This window comes from Carlito syrichta, unplaced genomic scaffold (genome assembly GCF_000164805.1).
Source record: "Carlito syrichta isolate Samal-C Ts95f unplaced genomic scaffold, Tarsius_syrichta-2.0.1 Scaffold301854, whole genome shotgun sequence".
NCBI lineage: Eukaryota > Metazoa > Chordata > Mammalia > Primates > Tarsiidae > Carlito > Carlito syrichta.
The window spans coordinates 165,527-189,916 of NW_007245950.1; the positions used below are offsets into that span (position 1 = coordinate 165,527).

General features: G+C 41.0%; 1 protein-coding gene and 1 pseudogene across 1 annotated transcript in view; one reads left to right on the forward strand and one right to left on the reverse strand.

The window, feature by feature from the left end:
- Nucleotides 1–24,390, reverse strand: part of BPIFC (BPI fold containing family C) — a 47,373-nt gene that overhangs the window by 17,623 nt on the left and 5,360 nt on the right. Inside the window, exons 3-11 of the mRNA XM_008055442.1 lie at nt 20,424–20,552; nt 19,115–19,270; nt 18,928–18,991; nt 16,510–16,570; nt 5,936–6,027; nt 4,780–4,956; nt 3,368–3,421; nt 1,922–2,092; nt 653–720 (exon numbers count right to left, since the gene is read on the reverse strand). Of these exons, the coding sequence (XP_008053633.1) occupies nt 653–720; nt 1,922–2,092; nt 3,368–3,421; nt 4,780–4,956; nt 5,936–6,027; nt 16,510–16,570; nt 18,928–18,991; nt 19,115–19,270; nt 20,424–20,552 (972 nt within the window). The remainder of the gene's footprint in view (nt 1–652; nt 721–1,921; nt 2,093–3,367; nt 3,422–4,779; nt 4,957–5,935; nt 6,028–16,509; nt 16,571–18,927; nt 18,992–19,114; nt 19,271–20,423; nt 20,553–24,390) is intronic.
- Nucleotides 14,485–15,455, forward strand: LOC103257747 (annotated as a pseudogene).

Consider the following 24,390-nt stretch of genomic DNA (forward strand, 5'->3'; position numbering starts at 1 on the left):
GTTTCATGCTCCTTCCTCAACATCATGCATGAAGAGGGACTTTAGTTTACAATGCTGTACCATTAGAATATGCACTTGTCTTACAGAAGTATATTTATGATAACTTTGTTCCATCTTTTATTTTAACATTACTCTAATGGGGAAAAAAGAGAAACTTTACAACACAAAGTTTAGTAAGTCCATACTTTAAAATTATCTGGTCCATTATAGAAGTGCTTAAGTGACTCATGCTCATACAATGGTTAACTTCACTTGTTCTCCCTCTCTCTCTTTCTCTTTTGAGTCAGGGTCTCATTCTGTCACCCAGGCTGGAGTGCAGTGGCATGATCAAGATGCTCCCGACTCATGGCTTATGGCAGCTGGCTCAGTCAGGTCCTTTCACCTCAGCATCCTGAGTAGCTGGGACTACAGGAGTGCACCACCACACCCACCTGTTTTTTTTTTTTTGGTAGAGGCAAGGTTTTGCTATGTTGCCCAGGTTGGTCTCAAACCTGGGTTCAAGCAATCCATCCACTTTGACCTCCTAAAGTGCTGGGATTATAGGTGTGAGCCACCATGCCCGACCAACTTCACTTGTTCTCTTAATGGTCACTTCGTGGTCTGTTGACTCATTTATTATTTATGTTTCCCACAGACAAATAAATTATCTTACCTGTTTAGAGATAAGGAACAGACCAGTCTTTGTCCCAAAATAACGAGGCCAACACTGGTACTAGCAACCTATAGACAATAAGAGCAGTCATTACTAAGGTGAACAAATCTTTCCATTTTGACCACAAATATAATTTCCTATTGTGGAATCATCATAAATCCAATTTTCTCTCTTATTCTAAAAAAAAACTGGAAAGAAATAAGTCTAAAGATCCTACCTTGGCCAGGCTTGGTGGCTCAGCCTGTAATCCCGCCACTTTGGCAGGTCGAGGTAAGAGAATTGCCTGAGCCCATAGGTTTGAGACCAACCCAGACAACTTGGCGAGGCTTTGTCTCTACAATAAGTCAAAAATTAGCTGGGCATGATAGCACGCACCTATAGTTCCAGCTACTTGGAAGGCTGAGGTGGAAGGATCGCCAGAGCCCAGCAGGTTGACACGGGGGTGGCTGTGATGCCACCGCACTCCAGCCTGGGCGACAGAGTGAGACTCTAACTCAAAAATAAATAAAATAAAATAAAATAAATATCCTATCTTGTAAGTAGGGAAACTAACTGTAAAGACTTTTTGTTTGAAAATCTTTGAATTCCTTTATTCTTTTCTCCTGCTCTCTCTTCTCTTTCTTTGTGTGTGTATATGTGTGATATTTTGATTAGGTTCATTGTATTAGTTTGTATCATTTGGCCTTCATCTACTCAGGTAAACTCAGGTAAACTTAACATTTCAAGGAAAAAAGAAACTCAGGCAGCTGGGTGTGGAGATTTTCGCCTGGAATCCCAACACTTTGGGGGACAGAGGCGGGAGAATTGCTTGAGACCAGGAGTTCAGAAGACCAGCCTGGGCAACATAGTGAGACCTCATCTCTATGAAAAATAAAAAAATTAGCCTGGCAAGGTGGTGCTACTCAGGAAGGCTGAGGTGGGAGGATTGCCAGAGCCCAGGAGGTCAAGGCTGCGGTGGCCATGATGGTGCTGCTACCCTCCAACCTGGGTGACAGTGAGATTCCGACAAAAACAAACAAACAAAAAGACCTCTGTCATTTCTGATCCTGAGGGGTTGAGTGTGTATGAAATAGAGACTGGAGGGCAATTTCACAATGTGTGGGAGTGTGAGCACTGGCCTCCCATCCTCCCTCCCCCATCTCAACTCTGTCCTCACTCAGCTTATGTATCACTCCACACCCCTGCAAACATTTAGAAGTTGCTGGCCAGCTGGCCATGGTGGAACAGGATTGGCATCCGTAGGCTACCTTGTCATCTCCCCAGACTTACAAAGTCCATGGAAACAATGGTTTCCACTGTGGAGTTCTTGGGCTGGGTGAGCATCATGATGGATGCAGGGATGTCCAGCGTGAAGTTGCCTGGCTGTAAATTGATCACCGGAGGCTCCATGGCCATGACCCTCACCATAAAGGGTTGTGACAAGATGTAGATCTCTGCGATCTGCCAATGTTCCAGGAAAGAAATGAGGATTAGGAAACGTGAGTTGATGAGGGGAAATCACAAATTTAGGGTGGCCTGTGGTGATAAACTCCTACACTATACAGGCAGAATAAAAAAAAAAGCTCTTTAACAATAATAGTGATAACACACAAAAACACACAATAACAGCTGACGGTTATGAACACAATACTTCATGCCACCCACTACACTAGGGGCTATGTGCATTATCTCATTTAATCATCACAAAATCCCTGTGAAGTAGATTCTGTCAGTATCCCTGCTTTATGATGAAGAATGTGAGTCTTAGGTTAAATGATGTTCTCAAGTTCAAGGAGAATAAATCGTAGAACTGGGATTCAAATCCAGGTCTGTCTGACTCAAGATCTTTGCTCTAAAACCAGAATGAGCTGGGTATGGTGGCTCATATCTGTAATCCCAGCATTTTGGGAGGCCAAGGCAGGAGGGTCACTTGAGGCCAGGAGTTCAAGACCAGCCTGGGCAACATGAGACCACACCTCGTCTCTTGTTAAAAAAATTAGCTGGGTGTGGTGGTGCCTGCCTATAGTCTCCAGCTAATCAAGAGGCTGAGGCAGGAGGATTGCCTGAACCCAGAAGCTGAGGCTGTGGTGAGCCATGATTATGCCACAGCAATAGATTGAGACTCTAACTCAAAAACAAAAACCAGGATGGTCATAAACATTATGGTTTGTTCTCAAGGGCAAACCTGAGCCTGTAGGTACATTATGCATTATGTTCAAGACTTAGTGTGCTATGAAGGCATGATGCTAATAGTTGCTTTACTAAAATCACAAGTGTGGCACTCATCTTTCATTTAAGGATTTAATCCTTCATTTAAAGGAATAAATCCTTTATCTAAGCTAATTATTTTGAGAGTGGTAACAATCTTGTGGAAGGAACAGGTGATCTACTTTATGAACTTAAAGTGTTTTATTTATTTATTTTTAAAATTTTAAATTTTAAAGATGTGGAGTACAATTCAGGTTAAGTACATAAGTGGTCATTGTACAAGTGAAGCTTGGGTCTCCCCTTGATCCCCACTTCACCTGGTTAACTTACAGTGTTTTAAATTGTAGCTTAACTTGTACTGTTCAGTAAATACTTGTGGATATTTGATTAAGAGAAAAAATTCCTAATAATGGAAAGATAGATTCATGCTTGGAGCCCAAAAGAATATAAAGAACCCCCCAAAATCTTCCAGAAATAATTGCAATGAAGACACCTACACTATCATGGAGTTAAGCCCCGAGGACTCACCCGAGAGATCACGTTGCCAAGGCCTTGAGAGTTTTGAACGAAATGGTTGGAAATCTGGAAAATAAAGACCATCACATCACTGCAAGATTTTTTTACCTGGATTATCTTTTCAAGGAAAATGCAGTTTCCCTTAATTTTATGAACTGCGAACCTGTTGCATCATAAAATGTCTAGTGCTTGAAGGTGACTTATCATTTTATAGCCCAGCCATAGGGAATCTGAGGCCCAGGGAAGTAAAGTGACTTGCCCAAGGTCACATAGGAAATTTTATTCTTTTTGGCCTTGAGAACACTTTATACACTATCCAGGTGTAAACATTCTACAGTCATTTACAATAAATCTTGTGTTATTGTTCTTATTTAGAAATTACTGACACACAGGATATTTAAGTAATTTATCCTCACAGACGAATGGTTTTCAAGTCTGAAACTAGAAGTGTCTAATTCTCAGATGCAAGGAAGCTGGTCCAGCTACACTCACCATTTTGAACATAAGATTTATAACTACCTTTGTCCTTAGTATGCATAGAATGAGAAGATTCAAAAGGGATGCTCAAAAAGAGTTTTTGGTTGACCGACTGGAGAGAGTGCTCTCATTATACAGGGGAGGTGCATGGTGGAGAGGACCCATGAGTATCTACACTATAATGATCATTGTAGATAAATCAGGTGTAATTACAGTCAGGAGAAATTCTTTTATGTTGGAATAACACAAGCAATAGTGATGATGATGATTTACGATGATCAGCAACTGTTATAGCACTGATTCTATGGTGGGCATTGGTCTGAACACTTTATGTGTATTGAAACATTTTAATGCATGCATCAACCTTATGCATATGGAATGATTATTATCCCCTTTCCAATGAGGAGATCCTGGTACATAGAAGTTAAATAAATTGAAATGATCTAAGATCATTAATGATAGAGGGGTATTGGCATTATTTTAGATTAATCTAGAACAGTGGTGAGGTATCATAAAAATATTGGAATTTAGCAGATTTGGAAACCCAACCATTCCCCATCTAACACAGGTTGATCATCTCTAACCTAGAAACCCAAAATCTGAAAGGTATTTCCTTTGAGTGTCATGTTGGCATTTAAAAAGTCTTCGGTTTTAGAGCATTTGAGATTTTGGATTTTCAGATTGGGGATGCTCAACCAATAGGTGTATATAATGCAAATATTTAAAATCTGAAATCCGAAACACTTCTGGTCCCAAGCAGTTCAGATAAGAGGTTCTCAGCTGATAACAACATTCATTCCATAATTCTTTCATTCATTAATTGTTTTGCTAGGAACAATAGCCTAATAAGGTCCAGGAATCGAATCTGTGACATAAAAATCCCATAAGATACTTATAAAAAGGTTGAATGATGGCCCCAATTTTTATCCTCCGCTAACTCTCCTCACCTCTTTGGTGGAGAGAGTGACATTGAAAGCCCCAGCTGTGAAATAAGCCAAAGACGCAGATTTAAAGAAATACTCGGATATTCCAATGTAGAGCATAGAGTCGCTGCGTTCTGGGAGCACAAAAGGAATTGGCGAGAAGGGGGGATCAGCGAGGTTTTCTAGTGGGTAGAATACACCCTGTGGGAAAACAGAAAGACCAATGTATCAGTGAAAACTCAAATGTACAGGACTAGGAAGGTGAACACTTTCCATTTAGAATAAGAAAAATTCTAGAAACTCATAGGGATTAAAAAAAAAATGATAAGGCCTTCTGACTCCTTGACCAGTGACTATGTTCCAAAGCTCTGATGGTTCTTGAGCATATTTGGGTGTATCTGTTCACCCCAGAATGTAAACCAGTGAGAAGTTACACTCTTCTCAGACAAAGGAAAGAAGTGCCTTTAGCTGGAGGAGACACTGCTGGTAGTTCCTGAGGTGCCATGTACTGGTGTTAAATCCTTGAGCTTCAAAATCTGTGTCTAAAGAGTACCTGAGGAGTCATAGAAAGACCTGGAAGACTCCAAATGGTTGAAAGCATTTTTATGGCATTTCCAGTGCTGTTCTCATTAGCTATAGGGCATTATTACAAAATGTTGCCTTGAACTGACAACACTGAACTGATCTGAAAGTCTCTGGTGAGTGAAATATAAGCCAATATAAGCTTTGGGGCAAAACTAAACATAAGCACAATGATCATTCTTCCAAGATCAGGGAACACCATTTATATGTGCTTATAGTCCCTGACAGATGTCAGCAGCCACTAACGCGAGAGTTAGAAAGAGAAGTACTCACATGTACCACCCATGTGTTGTGTTACATTACAATAAATGCAGACTACCATACTTGCCTCCTAGCCTCAAACCGACTTCTGGAGGTAAAGGCATCCTGATACTTCTCTTGAAGAAGGCAGAGATATATTGTGCAATCCAAATAACCACTTGCCCATCTATAAAATGTTTAAGAGTCTTTTGAAAAGGTAAAACATGAAGGAGTTGCTTGAAAGAAAATTAAATTATTTGAGGAGCATGTATGTATATTGCCTTTTGTACATAATCTTTGTTCTCTAAATATTGGCTGTTGACAGCCAGGAGGATGACTTTGGTGATGATAAAGTTACCTTCAAATTCAGGTCAAGGTAGTTCTCAGTAATTTCTGGAGAACTGATTAGGGAATAATCCAGCAGCGTGTAGTTGTCAATCTTGGTTAAGACTAAATAACCAACAAAGAAAAAAGAAAATCTACATTCATTAAAAGTATAATATAATATATGAATAATGTCTATCCATAACACTATACTTTTAAATTCTCTGTTTAAAATATCAATTCCCCCTTTTTATAAATAATACATGTTCACTTTTGAAAACCAAGGAAAAGTAGATAACTCAAAAGAAGAAAGTGAACATCCTTCTCAATTATATTACTCTGAGAGAAACATCAGTAGCATTTTGGTGCATACATTCCCCTTCTCAGTGGGAGATAGGTCCCAAGACACCCAGTGGATGCCTGAAACTGTGATAGTATCAAACCCTATATATACAGTAATAAATGTTATGTGAATGTGGTATCTCTCTCTCTTTCTCTGTCTCAAGTATAGATTGAGATATTGTAGTATTTTTGGATCACAGCTATACTGCAGAAAGGAAAAGCACAGATAAGTGGGGACTACCGTATACCTTTTTAGGTGCACACACATACCAACACATACAGTGCAAACAGAAATTCCTTGCCAATATTAAGTAGTATATATTAGGTTGGTATATTGAAAGACTTTTCAGTTTGATGGTATCCATTGCTATGTAGTTGGAACATCATTTTTAAAAAAATTACAATTAGCATGCATTACTGTTTTCACTAGAAATGTTTTGTAAAGAGATAGGATTAAGATGGCTGACAAGAAGCAGCTAAAATGTGTTCCTTCCATGGAGTGAACCAAAATAGAGTTCTTCAGCACAAGAGGAACAAGATAAGCAGCACACCCACAACTCATCATGGAAGCAACAAGATCCACAGAGAAAAATTGATCAGTTTAGGTTGGAACCAGTCAGACTCACTTGATTCATTGCACAAACTATGAGCAGTCTTGGGATATAGCGAGGGAGGTGAGTGAAAGGAATTTAGGAGTTTTGTGGTCCTGCCACAGATTTGGATGGCTCCTTGAGCCTCAGAAGACTCCAGTCTCTTTTGGGAAACTGCCTTACCAACAGCTGGGCTCTGCTGAAACTCATATGGAGCAGTCCAGGCAAAAAAAAAAAAAAAAAAAAAAAAAATGCCCCAAGCAGCTACAGCTGCCATTTTCCAGGAACTTAACCCTTGCTAATGGTTACATTCTAGCCAGCCGAGAAGGGAAGGGAAAGACTTGATGCTTTCATTTGCCACAAGGGCAAATTCTGCTGCAGCAGACAGTTCCTGGCTAGGGAAAGCTCTGTGAGAAAACCTGGGACCTGCTGCACTTCTACAATTTGAATATAGACTGCCTGAGGCTAAGGCAGGAGAGCTGGATGGGACTCATTGCCCTAGCAACCTTTCATGTAGTGAATGCTTTCCTGTAGTATCTGCACAATATAGCAGTATTACCCTAGCACCTGGGAACTCCTTCCCAATCCCCATCAGGGTAGCCAACTGAGCACATAGATGGAGAGCTCAAGTGCTTTCCTCCCATACCTCCCTTAAAGGCTCAAAACACACAGGGAATTTGACTAGTCCCCATAGCCCCACCCATCACTAGGCCAGCTGGGTACTCCCTTGGAACAACACAGGCCAAGCAGAAAGCTCACAGCCTCCATTGCATCAGGCTCTCTTCTGCAAGCACCGTCTCCTGATCAGAGATCAGTCAGCACAGTCCATTACATTTGATATAATACCTCAGCTTTGGGGAAGGTCTGATACCAGACCCTAGTTAACACCACTAGCCAAGCTACCTCAGCCACTCAGGATGCTTTGAGCCTGTGCAAGTACCCAGCACAACACTGCCACAGCTGGAAATTGAGAAACTCCCACACCAAGACTATATATAACCAAGGGAACCCTGTAGTGCCTATGTCAGCTTCCTGCCAACCTAAAATAAGAAGAAATAGTCTACCCAAATGTGAAGAAACCAGCAAAATAATTCTGACAATATGAAAAAACAGAGTTCTCCAACACCACCAAAAGATGATAATAACTCTTTAGCAATGGACCCTAACCAAAATGAAATCTGAAATTCCAGAGATAGAATTCAAAAGATTGATTATAAAATTGCTCAGTGTTATTCAGGAGAAGGTTGAAAAGCAACATAAAGAAATAATAAAAAAAAATTCTCCAAAGAGATGGACACTTAAAACAAACAAACAAACCCACCTAAGCTGAACTTCTGGAAATGAAAGAATCATTTAGGGAAGTAAAAAATGCAGTGGAAAGTTTTAACAGTAGACTAGAGCAACGTTCTCAGAACATGAAGACAAGGCTTTTGTATTAACCCTATCAGACAACAATAAAGAAAAAAGAGAATAGAACAAAGTCTCCAAGAAATGTGAGATTATGCAAAATGTTCAAACCTAAGAATCATAGGTTTTCCTGTGAAAGAAGAGAAAGCAACAGTTTTGGAAAAACTATATGAGGGAATAATTGAAAACTTCCCTGGTTTGTCAGAGATGTAAACATTCAGATATAAGAAGCTCAAAGAACCCCTAGAATATTCATTGCAAAAAGGTCATCCCCAAGGCATGTCATCAGGGTATGCAAAGTTAATGTGAGGAAATAGAACCCCTAGAAAAACTATTTGAGGGAATAATTGAAACCTTCCCTGGTTTGTCAGAGATGTAAACATTCAGATATAAGAAGCTCAAAGAACCCCTAGAATATTCATTGCAAAAAGGTCATCCCCAAGGCAAGTCATCAGGGTATGCAAAGTTAATGTGAGGAAATAGTTCTAAGAGCAGTGAGACAAAAGCATCAAATAACTTACAAAGGCGAATATGTCTAGCAGACTAACAGCAGACTTCTCAGCGAAACTCTACAAGCCAGAAGGAATTAGGGCCCTATGTTTGATTTCCTCAAACAGAATAACAGTCAGTCAAGGAGTTTGTATCCTGCAAAACTACGTTTTATAAATGAAGGAGAAATAATGTTTTACTCAGAAAAGCAAATGCTGAGGGGATTAGTCACCACTAGACCAGCTCTACAAGAAATACTCAAAAGAGTTCTAAACATTGAAACAAATGGTTGAAATACACCAGCAGAAAAATACTGGAAATAACAAAACTCACAGGGCTTATGGAACACCGTAAGAGAGAAAGACAGAGGAAAAAATAAAGGAACCAGGTAACTACCAACATGATGAATGGAGTAGCATCTTATATATCACTGTTAACCCTGGATGTAAATGGTCTTAATGTCCCACTTAAAAGATATAGAATGGCAGAATGGTTAAAATAACACAATCCAATTATCTGCTGCCTTCAAGAGACCAACTTAACACATGAAGACTCCTTTTTTTTTTGAGTTGGAGTCTCACTCTGTTGCCCAGACTGGAGTGCAGTGGCCACTCCCAGCCACCACAGCCTCGACCTGCTGGGCTCCAGTGAGCCTTCCGCCTCAGCCTTCCAAGTAGCTGGAATTACAGGCATGCGCTACCACACCCGGCTGATTTTTTAATTTATTGTAGAGATGAGGTCTCTCCAAGTTGCCCAGGCGGGTCTCGAATCCACAGGCTCAGGCAATCCACTCACCTCGGCCTCCCAAAGCGCGGGATTATAGGCTGAGCCACCGAGCCCGGCTATGAAGACTCCTTATAGATTCAAGGTAAAGGGGTGGAAAAACCATTTCACACAAATAGAAACAAAAAATGAGTAGGAATAGGCATTCTCATGTCAGGTAAAACAGACTTTAACAACAGTGAAAAAAGACAGAGAAGGTCTCTGATCATAAAGGGATGAATCCAGCAATAAGATGTAACAATTTAAAATACTCGTACATAGACACCTAACACCGGAGCTCCCAGCTTTATGAAACAAACTCTACTAGACTTAAGAAATGAGATAGACAACAATACAATAATAGTGGGAAACTTCAACATCTCATTGTCAGAAATAGACATCAATAGATCATCAAGGCAGAAAGTCAACAAAGAAACACTGGAGTTTAAGTGGACCCCAGAGAAAATGGCCCTTACAGATATCTACAGAACATTCCACCCCAAAACTACAGAATATACATTATTCTCATCAGCACATGGAACATTCTCCAAGACAGACGACATGGTAGGTCACAAATCAAGTCTTAGTAAATTCAAAAAAATCAAAATTATGTCAAACACCTTTTCAGATCACAGTGGATTAAAACTAGAAATTAACTCTAAGAAGAACTCTAAAACCAAACAAATACATGAAAATTAAACAATCAGCTCCTGAATGATCTTTGAGTCAACAATGAAATCAGGATGGAAATAAAAAAAATACCTTGAAATAAATGACAATGACACAAATTATCAAAACCTCTGGGACACAGCCTAAGCTGTGCTTACAGGAAAATTTATAGTGCATAAGGCATACATTAAAAAGACTGAAAGATCACATATTGACAACCTAACATCATGCCTCAAGGAACTAAAAAAACATTAACAAACCAAACCCAAAGCTAACAGAAGAAAATTACAAAGAGCAGAGCAGAACTAAATGAAATTGAAACTAAAAAACAAAAACAAAGGATCAAGGAAATAAAATCTGGTTCTTTGAAAAGATAAACTTAATAGACCACTAGCTAAATTAATTAAGAATTGAAAAGAGAAGATTTAAATTAGCTCAGTCAGAAATAAAAATGGAGACATTACAACTGATACCATGGAAATACAAAAGATCATCTGATATTATTATGAACACCTCTATGCAAACAAACTAGACTATCTAGAGGAAATGGATAAATTCTTGGAAACATGTAACCCCCAACCTTGAATCAGGAAGAAAGAGAAATCCTGAACAGACCAATAATGAGAAGCAAGATTGAAACAGTAATTAAGTCTCCCAACAACACCAACAAAAAAGCCCAGGTCCTGATGGACCCACAGGCAAATTCTGCCAGACTTTCAAAGAACTGATATCAGTTTTGCTGAAGTTATTCTATAAGATTGAAGAAAAGGAAATTCTTTCTAACTTATTCTACAAAGCCAGTATCACCCTAATACCAAAGCCAGAAAAAGAAAAATAACAACAAAAGGAATCTACAGACAAATATCCTTGATGAACAGTGATGCAAAAATCCTCAGCAAAATACTAGCAAACTCAATTCAACAGCACATTAAAAAAAAATCCATTATGATCAAGTGGGTTTTATCTCAGGGATGCAAGGATGGTTCAATATACACAAGTCAATAAACATGGCAAATTTTATGACCAAAATCATATGATAATTTCAATAGATGCAAAAAAAGCATTTGATAAAATCCAGCATCTCTTAATGATAAAAGCCCCAGCAAAGTAGGCATAGAGGGAACATTCTTCAAAATAACAAAAGCCATGTACTACAAACCCACAGCCAATGTCATCCTGAATGGAGAAACGTTTAACACATTCCCCCTCAGAACAGGAACAAGGCAAGGATACCCATTTTCACCACTCCTATTTAAAATAGTACTGGAAGTTTTAGCCAGATCAATCAGGCAAGAGAAAGAAATAAAGGGTATCCAAATTGGAAAAGAAGAAATTAAACTATCTCTGTATGCTGATGATATGGTCCTATACTTAAAGAATCCTAAAGACTCCTTCAAAAGACTCCTGGACTTGATACATGAATTTATTAAAGTTTTACAATGAAAACTCAACACACACAAATCACCAGCACTGCTATGTACCAATAGTGACCACATTGAGAATAAAATCAATAACTCAGTTCCATTTATAATAGCAGATAAAAAGTTAAAATACCTAGGAATATATTTTACCAAGGAGGTGAAAGATTTCTATAAGAAGAACTACAAAACCCTGATGAAACAAATTGTAGAGGACACAAACAAATGGGAAAATATTCCATGCTCATGGATTGGAAGAATCAACAGCATTAAAATGACCATATTATCCAAAGTAGCCTACAGATTCAACACAACCCCTATTAAACTACCAATGTCATATTTCACAGAATTAGAAAAATATAATCTTAAAATTCATATGGAGCCAAAAAAAAGAGCCAGAATAGCCAAAGTAATCCTAAGCAAAAAGAACAAAGCTGGAGACATCACATTGCCAGACTTCGAATTAAACTACAAGGCACCAAAACAGCATGGTACTGGTACAAGAGCAGACATGTGGACCAATGGAATATAATAGAGAATTCAGAAATAAACACAAATAACTACAACCAAGTGATCTTCAACAAATTAGACAAAAACACAAGCTAGGGAAAGTACACCTTATTCAACAAATGATGTTGGGAAAGTTAGATAGCTACATGCAGAAAAATGAAACCTGATCCCTATCTCTCACCATATAAAAAAATCAACTCAAGGTGGATTAAAGAACTAAATGCCAGGCCTGAAAGCTTAAAAATCCTAGAAGAAAACCCAGGAAAAAGTCTTCTGGACATTGGCCTAGGCAAAGACTTTTTGGCTAAAACCCCAAAGCAAATGCAACATAAACAAAAATAAATAAGTGGGACTTATTAAACTATAAAGCTTCTGCACAGCAAAATAAATAATCAACAAAGTAAACAGGCAACCTACATAATGGGAGAAGATATTCACAAACTGCACATCTGATAAAGGACTAATATCCAGAATCTACAAAGAACTCAAACAAATCAGCAAGAAAAAAGCAAATGAAACCATAAAAAGTGTCAAATTATGTGAACAGACATCTCCCAAAAGAAGATACTCAAAGGGCCAACAAACATGAAAGAATGCTCAACATCACTCATCATTTGGGAAATGCAAATTAAAACTACAACGAGAGACCACTTTACCCCAGCCAGAATGGTCATTATTAAAAAATTTAAAAAAGCAAAACAATAGATGTTGGTACAGATGCAGTGAAAATAGAATGCTTACACACTGTTGGTGGAAGTGCGAATTAGTATAACCTCTATGAAAATCAGTATGGAGAATTTCTCAAAGAACTAAAAGTAGATCTACCATTGGATCCAGCAATTCCATTACTAGGTATATGCCCAAAAGATCAGAGGTTTTTATATAAAAAGACATCTGCACTCATAGGCTTATTGCAGCAAAATTCACAATTGCGAAGATGTGGAATCAACCTAAATTGATCTGTTGCCCATCAACGGATCAGCAGATAATGAAAATACGGTATATATGCACTATGGAATACTGTTCAGTCATCAGAAAGAATGAAATAATGTCATTTGCAGCAACCTGGATGGAACTGGAGAATATCTTTCTAAGTGAACTAATGCAGGAACAGAAAACCAAACACCACATGCTCTCACTTATAAGTGGAGGCTAAACTCAGGATCTGCAGAGACATAGAGAATGGCATCACAGACACTGTAGACTCAGAAGGGGGAGGCAGGAAAGGGTGAAGGGGTGAAAAATCACCTGTCAGGTGCAGTGTGCACAGGTGGGGGTGGTGGGTGCACTTAAAGCCCAAACTTCTTTGCTGCTATACAATGCATCCATGTAACCAAAAACTATTTATGTCCCTTAAAGTGACTAAAATTTTTAAAAAAGAAATATTTAAAAAAATAGATTGTGAGAAAGAAAATGAAATCCACTAAATTGAAGAAGTCAAAAAAAGTCTCACTAATAGTGCTACTAATTCAAGTAATTTATTTTTTAGAAATGGGGTCTCACTATGTTGCTCAGGCTGGCCTGTAGCTCTTGCCTCAGCCTCCCAAGTAGCTGAGACTACGGTGCCCACCACTGAGCCTAGCTATTATTTCCTGAACAAAGCTGAAGGCAAGGGGACTGGGGGGATAGTGGTAGGTGAAGTTCTGGAAAGCACAGATACCAGTGTCTGAAACAGGTTGTACATGCAGTGATGCTGCACTCAGGTTTCCCACGTGGCTCAGCAAGAGCTGCTTTCCTGACCACCGTCATGTGTTCTATGGCATGAAGACTTCCTCCCTGTTCTAAAGGAAGGGACCTGAATATCACATCTTCTCTTTTATCATGTCATATTTGGTTTATTCCATAGATGAAGATGACAAGCAAGAAGAGATGAAGTGGCTAGCTGAGATAAGGGACCATATTATCCTATGTCACTATCGTTTTAAAAATACTTTCAGGGCCGGGCACAGTGGCTCACGCCTATAATTCCAGCACTTTGGGAGGCTGAGGTGAGAGGATTACTGAGTCCACGGGTTCGAGACCGCCCTGGTCAAATTGGTGAGACCTCATCTCTACAATAAAATAAAAAAATTAGCTGGGCATGGTGGCACATGCCTGTAGTTCCAGCTACTTGGAAGGCTGAGGCAGAAGGATCACCTGAGCCCAGGAGGTCGAGGCTACAGTGGCCATGAGTGTGCCACTGCACTCCAGCCTGGGTGACAGAGTGAGACTTCAACTACAAATAAAACAATAACAACAAAAAAACTCTTTCGGGTTGGGGGGCGGAGCCAGCGACCAGGGAGGATCTAGTCTGTTTTGACTCATGGTAGCCACCCCCTTCTACGAGGTCACACTGAGCCAGTGCCTGGACTTGGGATTGGTCACAGCCTCCTCACCTTCGCACTCATCTCCTGACCATGGACCCCTGCAAAGTTGGTGAGCTTCAGGCCTTCGTGAAAATGTGTAAGCAGGACCTGAGCATTCTGCACACCAAGGAAATGCTTTCTTAGGGAGTGGATGGGGAACATGGGAGGTAAAGTACCATTTGCTACCCAGAAGCAAAATCAGAAGACAGTGTCAAGGAAGTATCAAGATAGTAAGAAGGCAGTGGAAAACATGAAGACAGATGACCCACCAAGTGAGGAAAGTGATCTAGAAATGGATAATGGGGGTGTGATTGAGCCAGGCACTGATGTCCTTCAGGAAATGGAAGATGAAAATGCAAAGATGACAGAGGAGATGATGGATGAGGCCAATGAGAAGAAAGTGGCTGCCACTGAAGCTCTGAATGATGGTGAGCGACAGAAAGCCATGGACTTCTTCACAATGTCATCAAGCTGAGTCTTTGTTTGGCCATGAGAGCCACTGATTTCATCAAATTTCAGAAGTCAAATGCTGCCATCCAAGACTGTGATGGAGACATTGAGGCGAATCCCAATTCAACCCAGCTTTACAAGTGGTTAGGGAAAGTGCACAGACTTCTGTGCCATTGGGAAGAAGCAGTCCAGGACTTGCCCTTGCTTGTAAACTGAATTATGACGAAGATGCTAGTGCAATACTGAAAGAAGTTCAACCTAGGGCCCAGAAAATCGCAGAACATCGGAGAAAGTATGAACGAAAATGTAAAAAGTGAAAGATCAGAGAAAGACTAAAAAGGGTTAAGAAGGCTCTGGAAGAACACCAGAGAGCCCAGAGGGAGGAAGAAGTCAGACAATCAGGAGCTCAGGATGGCTCTTTTCCAGACAGTTTTCCTGGAGGAATGCCTGGAATTGGAGGGGGCATGCTTGGAATGGCAGGAATGTCTGGACTTAAAGAAATTCTTAGTGATCCAGAGGTTCTTGCAGCCATGCAGGATCCAGAAGTTATGGCGGCTCCCTACTCCCTTTAGGTTCTCTTGAGGCACCTGCTCAGTGGCACCCTTTCCTGGCCACACTGTCTAAAAGGGATCCCTCTCCAGCTTGATTTTTCTCTTTGTCACTTAGCACTGTTGTAACACAAATGCTATTTATTTCTCTTGCTGTCTGTTTCCTCCCACTGGTCCCATGAAGGTAGGGATGTCTGTCTCCAGGGCTTACTGCTGCATCCCTGGCACCAGGAACAGTGCCCAACCTATTTCAGGTGCTCAGCACACCATTGGTGAATGAATGGATGATGGAGGGCAAAGAGAGAGACATCCAAAGTATCATGTGAACACAAAGGTGTAAGTTTGTGGGGTGGAGGCTGTCGGTAAGATTTCTTGGAAGAGGCTATGCCTGAGCTGAGTTTTTAACATAAAGAAAAGTAAACATGACAAGGGGATTTGAGGAGTGGAGAGTGGAAGGGATTGAATCCTGCAGGATCTAGTGCAGTGCTGGCACAGAAATGGGTACTCAGTACATATCTGTTAAGGAATGAATGGATGAAGGGGAGAGGAAGCTCTTCCCAGCAGAGAGGATGGCAAGAGCAGAGGCAAGGCGCAAGGGGCAGTGGAATCAGTTTGACTGCTGGGGCAGATAAAGGCTCAAGATGAAGCAGAGAGAGGTAAGTAGGAGCCAGGCATGGTGAGTTTGGGAGTCCATGCTGAGGTGCTTGGGCTTGATGCTGAAAGCAGTCACTGTAAGGGTAAGAACCCAAGAAAAACCTGACCAGGATTCGTGTTAGTTAATCCAAAGGGAATGGATGTAGTACCAAAGCTAGGGTTAGTGCTCGTGAGGGTTTAATTCCTGGACCTGCCTCTTGGCACCCGGAGCTACCCCTCTTGTGGCAGTAAAGTTAGCTATTAGCGCAAGAGTGCATGCCCTATGCACAGGGAGTCCTCCTGCGCACCCTCCTGGAGCTCTAACTTGTGGAGCAGGAAGTGGGAGGGGGAGCTGGAACCATACTGCCTTGAAAAGCAAACACAAGAGCACCAGCATTTAGAGGTGGGAAGAGAATCATCTGGAAGGGACAGTTCTAGGACTCACCTTCCAATGTGCTGAGATTGGCATTTAGCGCTTCAACTTCACCTATGATAGTGGGGCAGAGCTGGCCACAAAGGAATTGAAAAAAAAAGAAAATGCAAGTTATCATGTTGTACCAGAAAACTTCATCGATGAACCTAGACCCTGCCAACAAAGACTTTCTGGTTAGGAGATGTGACTTCTTTGGTCACTGAGACTTCTCCTTACATCAGTGATGCCATAGGCCTCAATAACATATGTGTTATTGAATGCTGACTCAACTTCACAGCAACTGGGACTACACCCAGTCACCCCATCAAAGAGTGAGCCCTTGGCTTTCCTCTCTGTGACATGCTTGGGCATGTGCCCCAGCCATGCTGTTGCTGTCACACCTGAGGAACCTGCTGCTGGAGCTGCTGTGTCTTTCATGACTACTGGGTACCACCCACCTCCCATCTCCTCTGGCCACAGCTCCGTGCCCTGCCTGGAGTGGTTAGGGCTGGAGAACCTGGCTAGATTGAGAGCTCATTAGATCACAGATTTTATTGAGAGATGTATTTTGTTTCCCCCTTTTTGGAATTAGAAAGTTAGTCTTTTGGCCAGGAGCGGTGGTGGCTCATACCTATAATCCTAGCACTTTGGGAGGCCGAGGCAGGAGAATCACTTGAGCCCAGGAGTTCAAGACCAGACTGGGCAACATAGTAAGACCTTGTATCTACAACAACAACAGCAAGATAAAATTAGTCTTCAACCAGACTAATCATTAAGAAGAAGCACAGGTACCAACACTGTGCTTGTTGAGTGCTCGTTGATGTGTTCTGTATTGTGCTTATAGTAGAGGCTCAGTGACCTGAATCCTTTGACAAGTTACTTGTACTCTCTGTCTTCAGTTTCCTCATCTGTAACATGGGAATTGCTGTATCTACCTTATCACATTATTGTGAATAGAAACTGGGGAGTCCACACAAAATTGCCCAGTTCACAGTAAGCATTTGGTGAATGTTAGCTGCTGTTGTTTCAACTCCATTTCATCCTCACTGCAGCCTTGAGAGATAAGTACTACTGTCCTTATTTACAGATGGGAAAACCAAAACTTAGGTTAAGAGTGTTGCTAGGAGCTGGGATCTGAAATCTGACCTGACACAACTAGACAGCTGTGGTCTTGGCATTCTTTCTATCTTCCAGCAGCATAGAGAGAATGCAAAAGCATAGAAGCAAAGCATCTGTGATCTCTAAGCTGTATATAAACTCTAGGCAAACTCAACTATTGGATCCTATGGCATAATTCATTCTGCACTGGCCTCCTGTCAGAGGCCAAAGGACCAGGCCTCATTTCAGACAGAATAACCAAGTCTGGGTTCTCTGAGGGTGACAGTGCACTTTCTCAGGCACTCTTTAATGTGCACATTTGCTGGCACACAGTACCTATCGAGTAAGGAGGGAGGAGGACCGTGATGTTTCAGCGTCCCCAGCCAGTTGTGTCACCCCCTTGGACAAGCTGCTTGATGCTTTTGAGTGTTGATTTCTTCACTGACCTTCGTTAAGCACCTACTGTCTGCTAAGCACTGAACTGAACACTAGAGAGGTGGCAATAGATGTCCTTGTCTCTTCTTTTCTAGAAGAGTCTTCCTTCTTTTCCAGTCTCCTCATCCTCATCCCTGTCTTTTTTCCCCCGAAAAACATGGGTAAAGTGTTCAGGGAAGAGGTGGTCAGAACTGGAAAGATAGTACACAGCCAATTCCATCTTTCGTGCCCTCAAACACTAACTTCTGGGATTGGGATACTTACAGCTTTGGAAGGCATTTTATTTTAGCTCCTGTTTTCTTATTTCTTGCTTCTTTCTTTTCCTGTTTCCTATTTTCTTTTTTCTTCCCCATTTCTTACCTATCCAAATCCTACCCATATTTCAAGCCCAGTTCAAGTTCTGATTCCTCTAAAAAATATCTCCCAGAGCAAATTCAAGCTCTACTTCTTTAATTTTCCCATCTCTCTGAACCTCTTCAGTTTAATCTAATAATCATGTAACTATGTATTAAGTTCAAGAACTCAGTTAGTTATTAGTTCATAAGCCTGAGCTGGTTTTTCTAAATAAGTTTATTCCTCTTTCATATCTCCAGCAGAATCTAATCCAGCGCTGGGTATGCAATAGGTTCATAATACATTCTTGTTGATTATTTGCCCACCCCCATGGTGAGAAACTTGAGGAAGGGGCTATTGTTTTATTTATCTCTGTATCCTCAGCAACCACCACCATGTTTGGCACATAGAAGGGATTTGAGAAACGGTTAAATTGCAAAGGATACTTGCTGTGTGTGAACATATCTTGGATAGTGTCTAGCACACAATAGGCGCTCAATAAAGGTTTATTGCATAGTAATTAAAGAGTGGTAGAACTGTTGCTGATGGCATTGTACTGTGGTTGTCTAACTTCTAGAGGCTTACCATTTCATTTACGTTCTTTAAAATGGGTTTTTCCATGGGCTCAGCAAAAGAATTATACAGGACACTAGGAAAAAAAGAAAAAAGAACTTATCAGGGACCATAATCTGTCAGGTATAAATCTCCCCTAGGTGCTGTCCACAGATCTAGCCCCAGGCTAGTCATTGCCCAACCTGGTGCTCTTGCTCACCTGAGTTCTCCAGAAAAGGAGACGTGGGCGTGGCTCACTTGGGCATAGCAGTCTTGGAGCTTCAGGGTTGGATGACCAAAGTCATTTCGGGTCAGGATAACAATACCGGTAAAGAAGACCCCGGAAAGAAACAGATCAGCTCCTCCTGTGTCTTGGCTGTTTAGAGGAAAAGTGCAAGGTTACCCAAGCCTGGGCAAGGAAAGACTCTAAGCTCCTGGAGGGCAGGGACTTTGTCATGTTCACCTCTGGACTCCTGACACTGACAGCAGGTAGGAGCAGAGTGGATGCCGAATGAATATTTACTGAACAAATTAAGTACTGAATATGTGAGTGTGATAACAGCTTTTGGGATATTGAATAATTTCATCCTGAGTGCTCTGGCCCTGGTAGTGAGGGTGTATTGAGCACCATTCATATACAATGTTTGTTAGGGAAGAGAGCAGCAGGGGCAAAGTTGGCAGGGGCATAGATGACAAAGTGGCACTTAGATATATTCGGTGAGCTCCTTGAGGGAGTAGACCATGTTCACCTCCATGTCCCCAGGACTCAGCACATGGCCTGACACAGAATAAGTACTCAATATATGGTTGATGAGCCACTGTATACATAAATGAATACATGAATCAACATTGTTTATGGGAGAACATGCCCTGTCCCTAAATCTACAAGACTGAAGTTATTGAGATGGGGCTAAATAGTATACAGCAGGCACTCAATAAATGCCTGTTGAGTGACCATGTGTTATTATGGAGCATTGACAAGGTAGACCTAAACATCACACCCAGGACAGTGACTTGCACATGCTAGGTAGATAAATATACTTTGAATTTGACCCCTTTCTTCTACATAAGAGTGCAAAGGCCTTTTGGTTGGGGGAGAATTGGGATCAAGTTGACTACCACCCTCCAAACCCTGTGTAAGGCTGCCCATCAGTTGCCCCTGCAGACGAGGAAGTGCATTGAATGACTAGCTCAAGATTGTGATTTGTTGGTAGATCTAAACTGGTGAGCACATGTCTGTTTCTCCTACCGCTAGGGACTCTCAGTTCTTAGGAAATCGTACATGACATCTGATCAGTTGCTCTGCCTTTAAGGAAGGTTATTTTTCAGTCCCCTTTCCCCAGGCAGGGATTTCCTTATTTAAATCTCACCTGGAAAAAATATGCTTTTGAGAAAGATTCTTAATACTGAGGGAAAGAAGCCTAATGTCAACAACATCAGCACATTTCCCACTTCCCATTTTTGCTCCACTTCCCCGTCCCCCACACCCCACCCCGGAACAGCAGCCGACATTTCAGTAGAATACTCACAAAAGTGGAGACTTGATTTTCCAGTCTGTGCTGATGTTGGCAGTGCCATGATTGGTCAGTACTTTGATTCCAACCCCGGGCACAAAGGCTAGTGAGGTATTTGGAAACGAAAAGGCATTGATTTTTATGCTGTAAAAGAAGAAACAGAAGAGTTAGGGCAACCCTTCTGGCATATCACTTAAGTAAAATCATAAGCAGTTGTAGAACTGTTGTTGCCAAGGCAACTGTGAATTCCCACAGAGAAAGGAAACTCCCATCTGCAGTGTGGTCTCTGGGCACATTTTTTTTTTTTTTTTGGTCCTTTGATATTTATATTGAGTTTTCCAACGAGAGACAGTGCTTGAGAAACTGAGCAATTATTGTTCTTACTGGGAGAGTTGTAGCTAGATATTGCAGAAAATTAGAATTTAAAATCAAGTATGGTATACAGTTATATAATAGCAACTTGAAAACAATGATTAGAGCTACAGTCTAATGACAGGTGTACCATAGTTTTTATCCTGAAACATAATTTTTATCTCTTCTGTAATCCTCATGTCTACCAAAGATAACCAGAGTAAGACTAATTAGATTGCAAAATAAGTTTACTCTTATCAAACTTGGTTTGATTCTTTGTTAGTGCAGCAAGAATTGTGATTAGCCACATAGACTCCTTTTAAGTTTGCTTTACTGGAATTAAAAAAAATTTTATTTTAAAAATGTGGGGTATATTTCGGATTTAGGTATACAAGAGGTCATTGTACAGGTAAAGTTTGGGCCTCCTTTTGGTCCCCAGTTCACCTGGTTTGATATCAGATATGCTTATTGATGTTATGTGCCCCCCTTCCCTCCCCTGGCAGTTATGTGTCCTGCTACTGCCAATCCCTTTCTCATTGTATTATGGTAAATGTTCAGGATTCACTTGTGAGTGAGAACATGTGGTACTCAGTTCTTTGTTTCTGTGATAGATCACTGAATATGATAGACTCTAAATCCATCCAAGTTGCTGTGAAGTCCATAATTTTGTCCTTTATGGCTGTGTAATATCCCATCATGTATATGTACCACATTTAAAAAAATAGCCGGGCTCAGTGGCTCAGCCTGTAATCCCACGCCTTTGGGAGGCTGAGGTGAGTGGATTGCCTGAGCCCGCGGGTTCGAGACCTGCGTGGGCAACTTGGCATGACCTCATCTCTGCAATAAATAAAAAATGAGCCGGGCATGGTAGCACACGCCTGTAATTCCGGCTACTCGGAAGGCTGAGGCAGAAGGATCGCCAGAGCCCAGTGGGTCGAGGCTGCGGTGGCCGGGAGTGGCCACTGCACTCCAGTCTGGGCGACAGAGTGAAACTCCAACTCAAAAAAAAAAAAAAAAATACAGTCCAGTTTTGATGGGCAGCATGGTTGGTTCCATGTTTTTGCTATTGTGAATAGTGCTGCAATAAACATGCGTGTGCAGGTATCGTTTTTGTAGGGTGATTTAATTTCCTCCAGGTATATTCCCAGAAGGGGAATTGCTGAGTTGTATGGAAGGTCAATTTCTAGTTCTTTTAGGAATCACCACACTGTTTTCCGTAGAGGTTGAACTAGTTTGCATTCCCATCAACAGTGTAGAAGTGTTCCCTTTTCTCTACATCCTTGCTAGCATCTACTGTTTTTTGTTTGATTAATGATGGCCATTCTTACTGAAGTTAGGTGGTATCTCAATGTGATTTTGATTTGCATTTCTCTGATGATTCAATAACAGTCACTGGGGAGAGGAGAACTTATTCAGTAAATGGTGCTGGGAAAACTGGCTGACCAAGTGCAGAAGAAGGAAATGGGACCCCTACCTATCACCATACACAAAAATCAACTCCAAATGGATCAAAGACCTAAATGTAAAACCTTGAATGTTAAGAATCTTAGAAAATGCAGGAGACACCCTTACAGAAATCAGAATAGGCAACCAATTCCTCATCAAAAGCCCAAAAGCCCATACCATAAGAGATAAGATTGACAAGTGGGACCTCATCAAACTGAAAAGCTTCTGCAAAGCCAAAGAAACCATCAAGAGAGCGGGGAGACAGCCCACAGAATGGAAAAAAATATTTGCCAACTTCATATCTGATAAAGGCCTAATATCCAGAATCTACAAGAAACTCAAACATGCCGAAAAGAAAAAAACAAACAGCCCCATTGAAAAGTGGGCAAAAGGCATGAATAGACACTTCACATGAAAATAAGACATACAAGCGCCAACAGACATATTAACTATCTCTTAATTCCACTCAAATTCTTAGCAAGAAGTCCCTTGTATCTAGTTGAGAGGGGAGGTGAACAAGCTTATATTTGTAAATAATCAAATAATCTACCCTTTTAGTTTATTTAGAGACAAAAACAGGTACAACATTGCTATTATTATTTTTTCTTCAGCAGTTTCGGTGTTTCTTAAAGTGTGTGATGTTAGTATTTTAGATGGAACAGCTACTTTTGTAGAGGACTGTCGTACACATTGCAGGACATTTGGCACATATGCCAGAAGTGTCCCTCCCACCTATCACTGGGACAACCAGAAACATGCCTTCTTCTTGTTTCCAAATGCTCTCTATGCGGACATTATTTTCACTGGTTGAGAAGATTTTTATAGAGTCAACTAGGATTTCCCTAGGATTCTCTAGGCTGTCAAACAGGTAACTAGGAAGCAGGGGGTTGCATGTAATCTCCATAGGTAGATGGCCACATGCATTATGATAAATTATTACAAACATTCATTGAGTGATTACTATCTGTCAGGGTCCATAGTAAGCACTTTACATACATTAGCTTATTTTAACCCTCATGGTAATCCCATGAGGTAGTTGCTGTTTTTCACAATCTCCATTTCAGAGATGAGAAGATAAGAAAGGTGGCTGAAGTCATATAAGCAGTAGAACTAGACCTGGAACCCTTCTCAGTCTGGCTTCAGACTGTGCTCTTAACCACGAGGCTATGCCACCTCACGTATTGTGCAAAGAGCACTGGATTTGCAGCCAAGTTTAATACTAGCTGTGCAACCTTGGGCAGGGCACTTAATCTCTTCCAGGAAATCACTCAAAAGAAGTGCTACTCACAGGTAGCCATAATGAGTTCATCTATGTGTAATTGCCACACAGGAGAAAGGCATTGTTACAAACTAAGATTAGGAAAATAGTAAAACATAAATATGACAGCTGATAAGAAACAATTATTTGCCATTTCCTTGTCTATGCACCCTTTTCTACCTATTCTCTGTCACACCATCCTGAGTCCTACTGTGGGAGGATAATGGCAGAGATTCATTTAATGTCTTAGAAATATTACCATTTCGATACATGTAGGTCTAACAAATTCTTTATAACTACTGCAGAGCATTCCAAGCTGTGGATGTACCTATTAAAAAAAATCATTCCTTTGTTGGTGGTCATCTGGGTTGTTTCCAGTACTTCTGTATTATAAACCAGGGGTCTCCAATCCCCAGGCCATGGACTGGTACCACTCAAATTTTGGTACCAGTCCATGGCCTGTTAGGAACGGGACCGCACAGCAGGAGGTGGGTGGCAGGGAAGCAAGTGGAGCTTCATCTGTACTTGCAGCTGCTTCCCACTGCTTGCATTACCACCTGAACTCCAAATTCTGTCAGATCAGTGGTGGCATTAGATTCTCATAGGAGCGTGAACCCTATTGTGAACTGTACATGTGAGGGACCTAGGTTGCACGTTCCTTATGAGAATCTAATGCCTGATGATCTGAGGTGGAGCCGAGGAGGTGATGTTAGCATTGGGGAGTGGCTGCAAATACAGATTAACATTAACAGTAAGGTTTGACTGCACATCCCACCTGTCCCACTCCTGGTCCATGGACAAATTGTCTTCCACGAAACCAGTTCCTGATGCCAAAAAGTTTGGGGACTGCTGTTATAAACAATGTCACAGTGAATATCTCATACATACTACTTTTGTGTATACGTTTCTCTAGGAAGGATGTTGAGA